General features: G+C 52.3%; 1 protein-coding gene across 1 annotated transcript; it reads left to right on the plus strand.

Moving 5' to 3' along the window:
• Nucleotides 1-706: 706 nt before the first annotated feature.
• LOC142912125 (uncharacterized) lies at nucleotides 707-14403 on the plus strand. Its single transcript, XM_076060443.1, has 3 exons — nucleotides 707-1017; nucleotides 9174-9930; nucleotides 14113-14403. Exons 2-3 carry the CDS (start codon nucleotides 9262-9264, stop codon nucleotides 14401-14403), a joined length of 960 nt encoding a protein of 319 aa, XP_075916558.1. The 5' UTR covers nucleotides 707-1017; nucleotides 9174-9261.
• Nucleotides 14404-14660: the final 257 nt, after the last annotated feature.

The following is a 14660-nucleotide window of genomic DNA, read 5'->3' on the forward strand; positions in this document are numbered from 1 at the left end:
AATCCTACAAAGTCCCATCACAAGGAAGAAACACAAACAAATCGACACGGATTTGTATTGTTGTTTGCCCGTATTGAAACGGCTGTACGCCCGTACGGGCCTGAGAACTCACTTTGCCTGCGCAAAGACCACGACGGGGTAAAACCGTGATGGGCTTCTACAGCTCCGCAATAGTCGAGTGTGAATAGTCGCCTAATAGTCGCTATTGGCTATCAGAGGTTCTCCCCAACAACCAGTCAAACAACGTTTGGGTGGTCATCTTGGGTAGGGGGGTGGGTGGTGGCTTCTCCCTTACCAAGATGGCAACCCCGCTCCCACCACGAGTCACGTGGTGTTGATATTTTGTGGGTGTTTTTTTAATTGGTCAGCTCCATTGCACGTGACATTGAACTTAATTTCATAGCCCGGATTAAGGCCCATGGTAAATAGCATAGACTAGATAAGGCGCTGCTGCCTTTCAGACTATACCAAGCATAGCCCGGAAGAGGGGGATGAAAAGCATCAAAACTCAAGACGCGCTGAATAAATGTAGCGAATTTGTTTGATGTTTAATTATTTCATCCATAGCGACAAGAAGCTAGAGGGGCTCGCTGGCGTTAGTGAACGGAGGCGTTTGCTGTGTACCCCCCTAAATTAAAATAATTTAAGTTCGCCGGTTACATTCACCCCTTCCTCGCCCGCTGCTCGCGTTGGTTTCGCCCACGACCCTCTCCCTCCACCACCAAAGTGTCGCGTTTTGGCGGGAGAAGGCGGCTGTGTGTTCTGAGGAGACTAACAACCACCACCATCACAACATCTATAATCATAAGTATAACTACTACTATAATAACAACAACATCTACAATCATAACTATAACACTAATAATAACATCAACAACTTACAACAGCAATAATATAAACAATTACAATAGTAATAAAAACATGAACTGCTATAATAACTAATACTGTAACATCAACAACTACGACTATAATAAAACAAAAACGTGAACGAGAGCGGGCGACACAACAAGGAGGGCGGTGAGTGAGAGAGTGGAGCCGACCTCTCGCCCTCACAGCCTGAGGCCCACAAAGACGCGCGGGCTCTGTCAGCCTCACGCAGCCCGTCAGGGAGACTACACGGGGAGACATTTGTGTTGTGTCTGTGTGTGTGTGTCTCTGTGTGTCTCTGTGTGTGTGTCTCTGTGTGTGTGTGTCTCTGTGTGTGTCTGTAAGCCTCACGCAGCCCGTCAGGGAGACTACACGGGGAGACATTTGTGTTGTGTCTGTGTCTCTGTGTGTGTGTCTGTGTATCTGTGTGTGTGTCTGTGTGTGTCTGTGTGTATCTGTGTGTGTCTGTGTGTGTGTCTCTGTGTGTGCGTGTGTCTATGTGCGTGTGTCTCTGTGTGTGTGTGTCTCTGTGTGTGTTGTGTGTGTGTCTCTGTGTGTGTCTGTGTGCGTGTGTCTCTGTGTGTGTGTCTGTGCCGGGAAAGGTCCTGGCAAGGATTATTCAGCATCGCCTTGCCAGGCACGCTGAGGAGAGGCTTGCGGAGCCCCAATGCGGTTTCAGGAAAGGGCGGTCCTGCACAGATGCCATATTTTCTGTCCGTCTGCTACAGCAGAGGTGTAGGGAATTCCAACAAGACCTACATCTCTGCTTTATTGACCTGGTCAAGGCCTATGATATCATCAGTAGGCCTGGGCTCTGGGTCGTTCTTCGTGCTTTTGGAGTACCTGACCCTCTGCTCACGATCATTAAGGACCTTCATGATGGTGAGCAGGCCCGGGTAAAACTACGTGGCCGGGAGTCAGAGTCATTCCCTGTACACCTTGGGGTGCGACAGGGATGTCCTCTGGCTCCCACATTATTTAACATCTATTTTGACCACGTAGTTCGTGAAGCCTTCAATAGCTGTACCGGGGGAATCTCCATATGGTACAGATATAATGGGAGGCTAATCGATGCCCGGGTGCGGTCAAGGGATGGCTCCCTATTGCTCAACCACGTTATGTATGCTGATGATTTGGTAATAGCTGCTCAGTCAGAGGAGGAGTTGGAGACGCTGCTGCTGAGACTGGAGCGTGCCACTAAGAGGTGGGGCCTTACCATCAGCCCCACCAAAACTAAGCACCTGCCTGGGTATTTTGTACCATCGGACACTCCACCCCCACAACTCCCAATCGGTGATGGGGCAGTTGTGGAGAGAGTGGAGAGTTTCCCATACCTGGGCAGTGTGCTTATGACTGGCTCCAGTTTAACAGCAGAGGTCTCACTCCGAATCAGTCGAGCGGCAATATCTTTTCATCGGTTGCGTAACGCTGTGTGGAAGCTACCTGGTCTGTCGCTCCGCACTAAGCTTCAGGTCTTCTCGGCCACGGTCATTCCCTCCCTTCTCTACGCTTGCGAAACGTGGACCCCCCTAATGGAACATCTTCGCCGGTTAGAAACATTTAGGCTGGCCTGCCTACGATCCATCCTGGGTTTAACCAGACTGGATTGTGTGAGGAGCTCACAAATCCTTGAAAGATCTGGGCAGGGTCCCATCGGTGAGCTCCTCCGGCAGGCAAGGCTGCGATGGCTGGGTCATGTAGCCCGCATGCCCAGCCACCGCATGCCGAAACAGCTTTTGTTTGGCCGGATTGAGGGGGCTAAGCGGGCGCGGCACGGGCTAGAGAAGAGATGGAGTGATGTGGTACAGGAGGACGTGGAGCTGAGTGGACTTGCCGATGACTGGTACCAGCGGTGTCAAGATCGGCCTCTGTGGAGGAGGCTCGTGATGGATGCTACTGGGCAGTTGGAGGCAGTCGCCCTCCAACAACAACGGAGGGCGTAGGAGCGACGCTCACAACAGCGAGCGGAGCGCCGGGTGGCTAAAGCACAGCAGGTTGGCACAGTAGGGGCCACAGGTGGTGCATCAGCCAGTCATCTCAGTCAGTCGACCCGTGGCACCTGGGTCTGCCCCGTGACCTCCTGCCAGCGGGCGTTCGACACTTCACGTGGCCTCAGGGTGCACATAGCCTGGCACAAGCGTCGTGGTGACGTCACCGCCACTTAGTGGCGAATGGCGGTTGTTGTTGTTGTCTCTGTCTGTGTATGTCTCTGTGTGTGTGTCTCTGTGTGTGTGTCTCTGTGTGTGTGTCTCTGTGTGTGTCTGTGTGTAAGCCTCACGCAGCCCGTCAGGGAGACTACACGGGGAGACATTTGTGTTGTGTCTGTGTGTGTGTGTCTGTGTGTGTGTCTGTGTGTGTATCTCTGTGTGTGTCTGTGTGTGTGTCTCTGTGTCTGTGTGTGTGTCTGTGTGTATCTGTGTGAGTCTCTGTGTGTGTGTCTCTGTGTGTGTAAGCCTCACGCAGCCCGTCAGGGAGACTACACGGGGAGACATTTGTGTTGTGTTTGTGTGTCTGTGTGTGTCTCTGTTTGTGTATGTCTCTGTGTGTGTCTCTGTGTGTGTGTCTCTGTGTGTGTGTCTCTGTGTGTGTCTGTGTCTCTGTGTGTGTCTGTGTGTAAGCCTCACGCAGCCCGTCAGGGAGACTACACGGGGAGACATTTGTGTTGTGTCTGTCTCTGTGTGTGTGTCTCTGTGTGTGTCTGTGTGTAAGCCTCACGCAGACCGTCAGGGAGACTACACGGGGAGACATTTGTGTTGTGTCTGTCTCTGTGTGTGTGTCTCTGTGTGTGTCTGTGTGTAAGCCTCACGCAGCCCGTCAGGGAGACTACACGGGGAGACATTTGTGTTGTGTCTGTGTGTGCGTGTCTCTGTGTGTCTGTGTGTGTGTCTGTGTGTGTCTCTGTGTGTGTGTGTGTGTCTGTGTGTGTGTCTGTGTGTGTGTCTCTGTGTGTGTCTGTGTGTGTAAGCCTCACGCAGCCCGTCAGGGAGACTACACGGGGAGACATTTGTGTTGTGTCTGTCTCTGTGTGCGTGTCTCAGTGTGTGTGTGTGTGTTGTGTGTCTCTGTGTGTGTGTGTCTGTGTGTGTGTGTCTTTGTGTGTGCGTGTGTCTGTGTGCGTGTGTCTCTGTGTGTGTGTCTCTGTGTGTGTGTGTCTCTGTGTGTGTTGTGTCTGTTGTGTCTGTGACTTCAATGCCCGAGTTGGTCACGATACTGGCACCAGGTCTGGAGTGATTGGAGGGCATGGGCCAGATCAGCTCAATAACAATGGTAGGAGGCTGCTAGATTTTTGTGCAGCCCATGGGCTTGTAATTACCAACACGCTGTTCCGGCATCGGCGCATCCACACAACATCATGGATGCATGCCGGGTCCAAGCAAGAACATCTGCTGGACTACATAGTGACGGACCAGCGGATGCGAGCCCATGTCCTTGACACCAGGACCTACCGTGGAGCTGATCTGCCCTCTGACCATCGACTAGTCATCTGTAAGATGCGCCTGCCATTCTTCCACTCCGGTGGTGGGTGTACACCCAGGACCCCATTCCGACCTAATTTGGCCTGGTCTCAGTTATCTGATGAAAGTTGCAAGCGAGAATTTCATCATCGCTTGCGGCTGGGATTGGCATCGTCCTCGACTCCTCCTGATGTCGAGGGTAAATGGGCGCGGTTTAGGACTGTGACTCATGCAGCTGCAATGGCTGCTTTGCGTACGCGGTCCAGACCTCCCCAGAGACCCTGGCTGACAGAGGAGGTGTTCAGGATGGTTGAGAAAAAGCAATAGGCCCACTGCCATCGGCTACAGAATGCCACGTCAGAGAATGAGGAGGCTTACCGCAGCCTTCGCTCGGAGGTTCGGAGAGCCGTGAGGCGCTGCAAGGATGGGTGGTGGTCGCGGGTTGCTGAGGAGATGGAGTCTGCCTCAGTGGCCCGTGATCACAAATCTCTATTTAACTCCATCAAAAAAGTAACCTGCAGCGCCACACCTATTACCATCATTAGGGGAAAAAACGGTGATCCAATCTCAGGAACAGGTTTGCAGATTTGCTGAGCATTTCTGTGAGGTCCTGGGGGAGGGAAAATCCCTCAGCCAGGAAAACATCTTGGCACAAAGTGAGGATGACCCTGCTGAGGCTGCGGTGCCTCAAATATTGGAAGAAGTCACCCCCTGTGAGTGGCTGGCTGAGGTGCCATCTGTTGAGGAAGTACTGAAGGCGATCTGGAGTCTGAGACCAGGAAAGGCAGCGGGCAGAGATGATCTCCCAAGCGAAATGCTGAGGGAGGGTGGCGTTTGTGCACAGACTGCCCTATATGACATCATAACAACAGTCTGGACCACTGGACGGGTTCCGCAGGATTGGAAGGATGCCCTGGTGGTCCCCCTTTTTAAGAAGGGGGACCGCACAGACTGTAACAACTACAGGGGCATCTCACTCCTCAGTGTGCCGGGAAAGGTCCTGGCATGGATTATTCAGCATCGCCTTGCCAGGCACGCTGAGGAGAGGCTTGCGGAGCCCCAATGCGGTTTCAGGATAGGGCGGTCCTGCACAGATGCCATATTTTCTGTCCGTCTGCTACAGCAGAGGTGTAGGGAATTCCAACAAGACCTACATCTCTGCTTTATTGACCTGGTCAAGGCCTATGATACCATCAGTAGGCCTGGGCTCTGGGTCGTTCTTCGTGCTTTTGGAGTACCTAACCCTCTGCTCACGATCATTAAGGACCTTCATGATGGTGAGCGGGCCCAGGTAAAACTACGTGGCCGGGAGTCAGAGCCATTCCCTGTATACCTTGGGGTGCGACAGGGATGTCCTCTGGCTCCCACATTATTTAACATCTATTTTGACCACGTAGTTCGTGAAGCCTTGAATAGCTGTACCGGGGGATTCTCCATATGGTACAGATATAATGGGAGGCTGATCGATGCCCGGGTGCGGTCACGGGATGGCTCCCTATTGCTAACCACGTTATGTATGCTGATGATTTGGTAATAGCTGCTCAGTCAGAGGAGGAGTTGGAGACGCTGCTGCTGAGACTGGAGCATGCCACTAAGAGGTGGGGCCTTACCATCAACCCCACCAAAACTAAGCACCTGCCTGGGTATTTTGTACCATCGGACACTCCACCCCCACAACTCCCGATCGGTGATGGGGCAGTTCTGGAGAGAGTGGAGAGTTCCCCATACCTGGGCAGTGTGCTTATGACTGACTCCAGTTTAACAGCAGAGGTCTCACTCCGAATCAGTTGAGCGGCAATATCTTTTCATCGGTTGCGTAACTCTGTGTGGAAGCTACCTGGTCTGTCGCTCCACACTAAGCTTCAGGTCTTCTCGGCCACGGTCATTCCCTCCCTTCTCTACGCTTGCGAAACGTGGACCCCCCTAATGGAACATCTTCGCCGGTTAGAAACATTTAGGCTGGCCTGCCTACAATCCATCCTGGGTTTAACCAGACTGGATTGTGTGAGGAGCTCACAAATTCTTGAAAGATCTGGGCAAGGTCCCATCGGTGAGCTCCTCCGGCGGGCAAGGCTGCGATGTCTGGGTCATGTAGCCCGCATGCCCATCCACCGCATGCTGAAACAGCTTTTGTTCGGTCGGATTGAGGGGGCAAAGCGGGCGCGGCACGGGCTAGAGAAGAGATGGAGTGATGTGGTACAGGAGGACGTGGAGCTGAGTGGACTTGCCGATGACTGGTACCAGCGGTGTCAAGATCGGCCTCTGTGGAGGAGGCTCGTGAAGGATGCTACTGGGCAGTTGGAGGTAGTCGCCCTCCAACAATAACGGAGGGCAGAGGAGCGACGCTCACAACAACGAGCGGAGCGCCGGGTGGCTAAAGCACAGCAGGTTGGCACAGTAGGGGGCACAGTTGGTGCATCAGCCAGTCATCTCAGTCAGTCGACCCGTGGCACCTGGGTCTGCCCCGTGACCTTCTGCCAGGGGGCGTTCGACACGTCACGTGGCATCAGGGTGCAAATAGCCTGGCACAAGCGTCGTGGTGACGTCACCGCCACTTAGTGGCGAATGGCGGTTGTTGTTGTTGTGTCTGTGTGTGTTGTGTGTGTGTCTCTGTGTGTGTGTGTCTCTGTGTTTTTGTGTGTGTTGTGTGTGTGTGTCTCTGTGTGTGTGTGTCTCTGTGTGTGCGTGTGTCTCTGTGTGTGTGTGTCTCTGTGTGTCTCTGTGTGTGTGTGTGTCTGTGTGCGTGTCTCTGTGTGTGTGTGTCTCTGTGTGTCTCTGTGTCTGTGTGTCTGTGTGTCTCTGTGTGTGTGTGTCTCTGTATGTCTCTGTGTCTGTGTGTCTGTGTGTCTCTGTGTGTGTGTCTCTGTGTATCTGTGTGTGTTGTGTGTGTGTCTCTGTGTGTGTGTGTCTCTGTGTGTCTCTGTGTCTGTGTGTCTCTGTGTGTGTCTCTGTGTGTGTCTGTGTGTGTGTGTGTCTGTGTGTCTGTCTCTGTGTGTGTGTGTCTGTGTGTGTGTGTGTCTCTGTGTGTACACCACCAGCAGGTGGCACGTGTCCACAGCAGGTGGCACGTGTCCACAGCAGGTGTCACGTGTCCACAGCAGGTGGTGTCACGTGTCCACAGCGCGTGTCTCACCCAGGCCCTCCTGCTGCTCCGCGTGGCCACCAGGAAAGCGGTGGCCGCCTCGTCCGTGGGCCTCGGAGTCGGCGGAGGTCGGAGTCGCCTCATCGAATCGCGACGGTCGATTCGTGACGGTCGACAATCGACGCGCGCGGGACGTAGAATCTCTTCGGCGATTGGTTGATTTCTCATCAAGCAGGATTCGACGGGGAGGAATCGCGCCGACTTTAGATGTCGAGGAATCGATGCGGCGATTGGCTTGCGACGGCAAGCGTCAGCTCAGCGCATTTCCCGGCAAAACCAAAACCACGAAACCACGTGGTCTGGGTACAGTGAGTCCAGTCCGGGTACAGTGAGTCCATCACAGACACAGTGAGTCCATCACAGACACAGTGAGTCCATCACAGACACAGTGAGTCCATCACAGACACAGTGAGTCCAGTGCGGGTACAGTGATTCCATCACAGACACAGCGAGTCCATCACAGACACAGTGAGTCCTGTCGGGGTACAGTGAGTCCATCACAGACACAGTGAGTACAGTCCGGGCATAATGAGTCCAGTCCGTGCACAGTGAGTCCATCACAGACACAGTGAGTCCATCACAGACACAGTGAGTCCATCACAGACACAGTGAGTCCAGTCCGGGCACAGTGAGTCCAGTCCGGGCACAGTGAGTCCAGTCTGGGTACAGTGAGTCCATCACAGACACAGTGAGTCCATCACAGACACAGTGAGTCCAGTCCGGGCACAGTGAGTCCAGTCCGGGCACAGTGAGTCCAGTCTGGGTACAGTGAGTCCATCACAGACACAGTGAGTCCATCACAGACACAGTGAGTACAGTCCGGGAATAATGAGTCCAGTCCGTGCACAGTGAGTCCATCACAGACACAGTGAGTCCAGTCCGGGCACAGTGAGTACAGTCCGTGCACAGTGATTATCCGTCGGTATTTAAAATCCGGCGCATTCACACGCCCCACGACGCCGTCGGATTATCATTATCGATGATCGACCGCACGTCTACGTTGAACTTCTTTTGCACCGTACGTAGCCAACCGCGATAATCGGAGGTACGGGGGTGGGGGGAAGGACAAACAAGCTAGACACAGCAGAAGCACTTCTAAAGAAATGATACTCTTTGGTTCTATTCGGTAAAGTCACGTAGGTAAAAAATAAAACAAAAATCACGACGTTTCGGCCACAACACAAGCGGCCTTCATCAGGTGAAGGGACCAGGCTGTCTCGAAGACTACGCTGGAGTGAAAGTCTTCGAGACAGTCTGGTCCCTTCACCTGATGAAGGCCACTTGTGTTGTGGCCGAAACGTCGTGATTTTTGTTGTTTTATTTTTTACCTACGTGACTTTACCGAATAGAACCAAAGAGTATGGATCCTTGCAGTCACGAAAGCTTCAAATCTAGAACTAGAGAAACGAGTTTCTCAATCGAGACGAATTAACAAGTGGCATAGCTCCGGTGGCTTCCTGATGTCGGAAGGGAAGAGCGTTCCAGACGGCCGCAGAAGCGCAGTCCGGAGCGCGTCGCTTGCCGTCGTCATCTGGAAGTCGCGACTCGAATACCGCAAAAGCATTGCCGCCAGTTTTAATACGAAACGCGCCGAGGTTATTTTGATTTAAAGCTTTCGTGACTGCAGTAATTCATATTCTTGGCTCTTTCGGTAAAGTCACGTTGAAGGGAATGAAATGGTTGTGGTTTTTTTTTGTTTGCCTTTTAAGGGACGGCGTGACCCACCGTCAACTTTGAGCCGAACGAGCCGACTGACGAGAGGTCCCATTTGCCTTTCCCAAATCACGTCCCGTGACCATGAATGTCCCTCGCACCGCGAGACGCCGCCTGAACCACTGGGCGGGAGAAGACCTGTTCCCCGCCGGGCACGCCTGCACCTCGGACGGCCTCCTCGGCGGCGGCGGGCCGCCGACTTTGCCGGCGGCGGGGGAACAGGCTCGCCAGGGCCGAGCGCGGCGCCCGAAGGACGTTGACAGCACCGTGTCCGGAGAACAGGCGGCGGCGGAGGCGGCGGCGGCGGCGCGTGGAGCCCGGCCGGAACGAGGCGCCGGCGTCGTCGTTGGCCGCGAGTACCCCGAGGGAGCCGCCGCCGCCGCCGGTGCCGCGGGAGACGACTCCACGGGGTCCCCTCGCGAGTCGGAGAGGCGCGCGGGCGGCGTGGGCGTCGAGGTGCTGGCGACGGGGGCGAGGCGCTCGCGGGGCGAGGAGGACGCGGCCGCCTTGAGGCGGGACGGCGGAGGGAGGAGGAAGGACGACGCCGACGCGGCGCGGGTTCGCGGGCCGAAGCCCGCGCCGAGCGCGTCGGAAGCGGCCGGGGGCGAGCCGAGGGCTCGCTGCGAGTGCCTGCAGAACGACCTGAAGGTGGGTTTGGCCGCTCGGCAGGAGGCGGACGGGCGGGCGACGCGCTGCCGGAAGCTCGAGCGTGAGGTGCAGCAGCTTGAGAAGTCGCTTGGAGCCCTGCAGGAGGTGAGAGGAAGCACAGTAACGTCATCTATCGCTTTGCTCTCTCCTCGCCCGATGTGTTTTGACGGAACTGAATGGTCTAAGTAGGATGTGTGACTGAATATGCCCATAATGCGCCCGATTTTGTCATATCTAAGAAGCTAAGTGGGTTGAGTGTGGATTGTGCCAAGGACTCACGGCGGGGCTGCTCGCTGCATCCCACGTCCATGCTCCTCGCCTTCAGAAAGTCTCGTTGACCATTCTGGCGAAGTATGGTCAAATAACCCCCATGAACTCCGTGGCGTGGACAGGGCCTCATCCATCCAGTAGATTGAGGAAGCGCTTTGCGTGCATTTCCTTTCCATAAAAAACAAAAATTTAAATTCTGCCTGTTACCAAATCACACTGAATGTACCTGATCTCAACGGATCTCAGAGGCTAAGCAGGGGCGAACGCGGTTAGTACTTGAATTCTAAAACCTTCAGCGGTTCAGAATATGGTGGTGTTTAGTGTGACACTTTTGTACTTGTGGGGTTTCTCTGCGTGCTGTCATTTTTGTTTCCCCACACGGAGCCCAAACACTTGTTGGTGTCGGCAAAGAAGAATTGCAAAGCGGCACACTCCAGAAAAAGTCTCCAGACTCAGTGTGGGGGGCTTTGTTGAGCGCTATTTCACGCACGTAATTAACATCGTGGTATCCGGGGACTCCTCTACTTACAAACATTCGACTTACGAACTTTCAGCGATAAGAACAAACCCCTGTCCGTATGTCCAGTTGGCCTGTTCGGACCGAGATTCGTAAGTTCAACCTCCCAAGTTGGCATCTACATCTACAGGAGATTACACAACTTGTAAACCCATTCCCCGTGTTGAGTGTACACGCCGTACAACACGTTGGGAATCGACAGGAGTAAAGTTGGACTTTCGAACAAATCGACTTACGAACAGACCTCTGGAACCTAACTCGTGTGTAAGTAGAAGAGGCCCTGTAGACTGAAGTAAGGTTAAATATGGGAAAATAATTTTATATATAAGTATGTTGAACGTCTTTTGCGCCGTATGTAGGCAACCGTGCGAATCAGAATATAAAACATACTTAGTGAAGGTTAGTATCTCAAAGCATCAACATAGGTTGGTTTGCAAACGTTAATGCTTGGGGAATTTTCGCGTTAATCTGCTCACAACTGTAACGCAAGGTTGCTTGCTTGTGAAGGTTGCGAGTGTAACGCAGGTTGTGTTTGCTTGTGAAGGTTGTGAGTGTAGTGCAGGTTGTGTTTGCTTGTGAAGGTTGTGAGTGTAACGCAGGTTGTGTTTGCTTGTGAAGGTTGTGAGTGTAGTGCAGGTTGTGTTTGCTTGTGAAGGTTGTGAGTGTAGTGCAGGTTGTGTTTGCTTGTGAAGGTTGTGAGTGTAGTACAGGTTGTGTTTGCTTGTGAAGGTTGTGAGTGTAACGCAGGTTGTGTTTGCTTGTGAAGGTTGTGAGTGTAACGCAGGTTGTGTTTGCTTGTGAAGGTTGTGAGTGTAGTGCAGGTTGTGTTTGCTTGTGAAGGTTGTGAGTGTAGTGCAGGTTGTGTTTGCTTGTGAAGGTTGTGAGTGTAGTACAGGTTGTGTTTGCTTGTGAAGGTTGTGAGTGTAACGCAGGTTGTGTTTGCTTGTGAAGGTTGTGAGTGTAACGCAGGTTGTGTTTGCTTGTGAAGGTTGTGAGTGTAGTGCAGGTTGTGTTTGCTTGTGAAGGTTGTGAGTGTAGTACAGGTTGTGTTTGCTTGTGAAGGTTGTGAGTGTAGTACAGGTTGTGTTTGCTTGTGAAGGTTGTGAGTGTAACGCAGGTTGTGTTTGCTTGTGAAGGTTGTGAGTGTAACGCAGGTTGTGTTTGCTTGTGAAGGTTGTGAGTGTAGTGCAGGTTGTGTTTGCTTGTGAAGGTTGTGAGTGTAGTACAGGTTGTGTTTGCTTGTGAAGGTTGTGAGTGTAACGCAGGTTGTGTTTGCTTGTGAAGGTTGTGAGTGTAGTGCAGGTTGTGTTTGCTTGTGAAGGTTGTGAGTGTAACGCGGGTTGTTTTTGCTTGTGAAGGTTGTGAGTGTAACGCAGGTTGTGTTTGCTTGTGAAGGTTGTGAGTGTAACGCGGGTTGTGTTTGCTTGTGAAGGTTGTGAGTGTAACGCAGGTTGTGTTTGCAAGTGAAGGTTGTGAGTGTAACTCAGGTTGTGTTTGCTTGTGAAGGTTGTGAGTGTAACGCGGGTTGTGTTTTGCTTGTGAAGGTTGTGAGTGTAACGCAGGTTGTGTTTGCTTGTGAAGGTTGTGAGTGTAACGCGGGTTGTGTTTGCTTGTGAAGGTTGTGAGTGTAACGCAGGTTGTGTTTGCTTGTGAAGGTTGTGAGTGTAATGCAGGTTGTGTTTGCTTGTGAAGGTTGTGAGTGTAACGCAGGTTGTGTTTGCTTGTGAAGGTTGTGAGTGTAACGCAGGTTGTGTTTGCTTGTGAAGGTTGTGAGTGTAACGCAGGTTGTGTTTGCTTGTGAAGGTTGTGAGTGTAACGCAGGTTGTGTTTGCTTGTGAAGGTTGTGAGTGTAACGCAGGTTGTGTTTGCTTGTGAAGGTTGTGAGTGTAACGCAGGTTGTGTTTGCTTGTGAAGGTTGTGAGTGTAACCCAGGTTGTTTGCTTGTGAAGGTTGCGAGTGTAACGCAGGTTGTGTTTGCTTGTGAAGGTTGCGAGTGTAACGCAGGTTGTGTTTGCTTGTGAAGGTTATGAGTGTAACGCGGGTTGTGTTTGCTTGTGAATGTTGTGAGTGTAACGCAGGTTGTGTTTGCTTGTGAAGGTTGTGAGTGTAACGCAGGTTGTGTTTGCTTGTGAAGGTTGTGAGTGTAACGCAGGTTGTGTTTGCTTGTGAAGGTTGTGAGTGTAGTGCAGGTTGTGTTTGCTTGTGAAGGTTGTGAGTGTAACCCAGGTTGTTTGCTTGTGAAGGTTGCGAGTGTAACGCAGGTTGTGTTTGCTTGTGAAGGTTGCGAGTGTAACGCAGGTTGTGTTTGCTTGTGAAGGTTATGAGTGTAACGCGGGTTGTGTTTGCTTGTGAATGTTGTGAGTGTAACGCAGGTTGTGTTTGCTTGTGAAGGTTGTGAGTGTAACGCAGGTTGTGTTTGCTTGTGAAGGTTGTGAGTGTAACGCAGGTTGTGTTTGCTTGTGAAGGTTGTGAGTGTAGTGCAGGTTGTGTTTGCTTGTGAAGGTTGTGAGTGTAGTACAGGTTGTGTTTGCTTGTGAAGGTTGTGAGTGTAACGCAGGTTGTGTTTGCTTGTGAAGGTTGTGAGTGTAGTGCAGGTTGTGTTTGCTTGTGAAGGTTGTGAGTGTAACGCGGGTTGTTTTTGCTTGTGAAGGTTGTGAGTGTAACGCAGGTTGTGTTTGCTTGTGAAGGTTGTGAGTGTAACGCGGGTTGTGTTTGCTTGTGAAGGTTGTGAGTGTAACGCAGGTTGTGTTTGCAAGTGAAGGTTGTGAGTGTAACTCAGGTTGTGTTTGCTTGTGAAGGTTGTGAGTGTAACGCGGGTTGTGTTTTGCTTGTGAAGGTTGTGAGTGTAACGCAGGTTGTGTTTGCTTGTGAAGGTTGTGAGTGTAACGCGGGTTGTGTTTGCTTGTGAAGGTTGTGAGTGTAACGCAGGTTGTGTTTGCTTGTGAAGGTTGTGAGTGTAATGCAGGTTGTGTTTGCTTGTGAAGGTTGTGAGTGTAACGCAGGTTGTGTTTGCTTGTGAAGGTTGTGAGTGTAACGCAGGTTGTGTTTGCTTGTGAAGGTTGTGAGTGTAACGCAGGTTGTGTTTGCTTGTGAAGGTTGTGAGTGTAACGCAGGTTGTGTTTGCTTGTGAAGGTTGTGAGTGTAACGCAGGTTGTGTTTGCTTGTGAAGGTTGTGAGTGTAACGCAGGTTGTGTTTGCTTGTGAAGGTTGTGAGTGTAACCCAGGTTGTTTGCTTGTGAAGGTTGCGAGTGTAACGCAGGTTGTGTTTGCTTGTGAAGGTTGCGAGTGTAACGCAGGTTGTGTTTGCTTGTGAAGGTTATGAGTGTAACGCGGGTTGTGTTTGCTTGTGAATGTTGTGAGTGTAACGCAGGTTGTGTTTGCTTGTGAAGGTTGTGAGTGTAACGCAGGTTGTGTTTGCTTGTGAAGGTTGTGAGTGTAACGCAGGTTGTGTTTGCTTGTGAAGGTTGTGAGTGTAACGCAGGTTGTGTTTGCTTGTGAAGGTTGTGAGTGCAACCCAGCGCCAGGTGTCACGGTGCCGCAGGGACCTTCACTCGGCGTGGCTGCGGCAGCGGCAGCAACTGAGGGCGCTGGAACAGGAAGTGAAGTCTCAGGAGTCTTTGCTGAAGGAGGCCGCCCTGCACGGGAAGATGGAGCTGCGCTACAAATGCGCGCTGGCCGAACTGCAGGCCGGACTCTGGTGGACGCGCGACGAGCTGCAGAGGGAGCGGCAGGCGTCCATGGAGTTGCTTCGACGGCACTTTGTCAACCTGCGGGCTTCCCGGGGTCGATGACTGCGTGGAGATTGCCCGTTGGTAACGTTGTAAGTAAGCGCACGTTAACGTGAAGACGTGTCCCTCGGTCGCAGGTAAGTCAGCGGTTCCGGTCGCGTCACGTGGACAGGTTGGTAAAACGCAATGTTTAATTTTAACAGGGCTTATCGTTGTAATAATCTCAAACGAGTGTTGGCGGAGCTCACAAATTGTCGTGAAACGCCCCGTTGCGGTGGCACGGCATTGTGGTGTCGTGCGATGTTGGTGCGGTGTTGTGT

Source organism: Petromyzon marinus, unplaced genomic scaffold (genome assembly GCF_048934315.1).
Source record: "Petromyzon marinus isolate PM22_M1 ecotype Great Lakes invasive population unplaced genomic scaffold, UKy_Petmar_22M1.pri1.0 PM_G_Scaffold_19, whole genome shotgun sequence".
Classification (NCBI taxonomy): domain Eukaryota; kingdom Metazoa; phylum Chordata; class Hyperoartia; order Petromyzontiformes; family Petromyzontidae; genus Petromyzon; species Petromyzon marinus.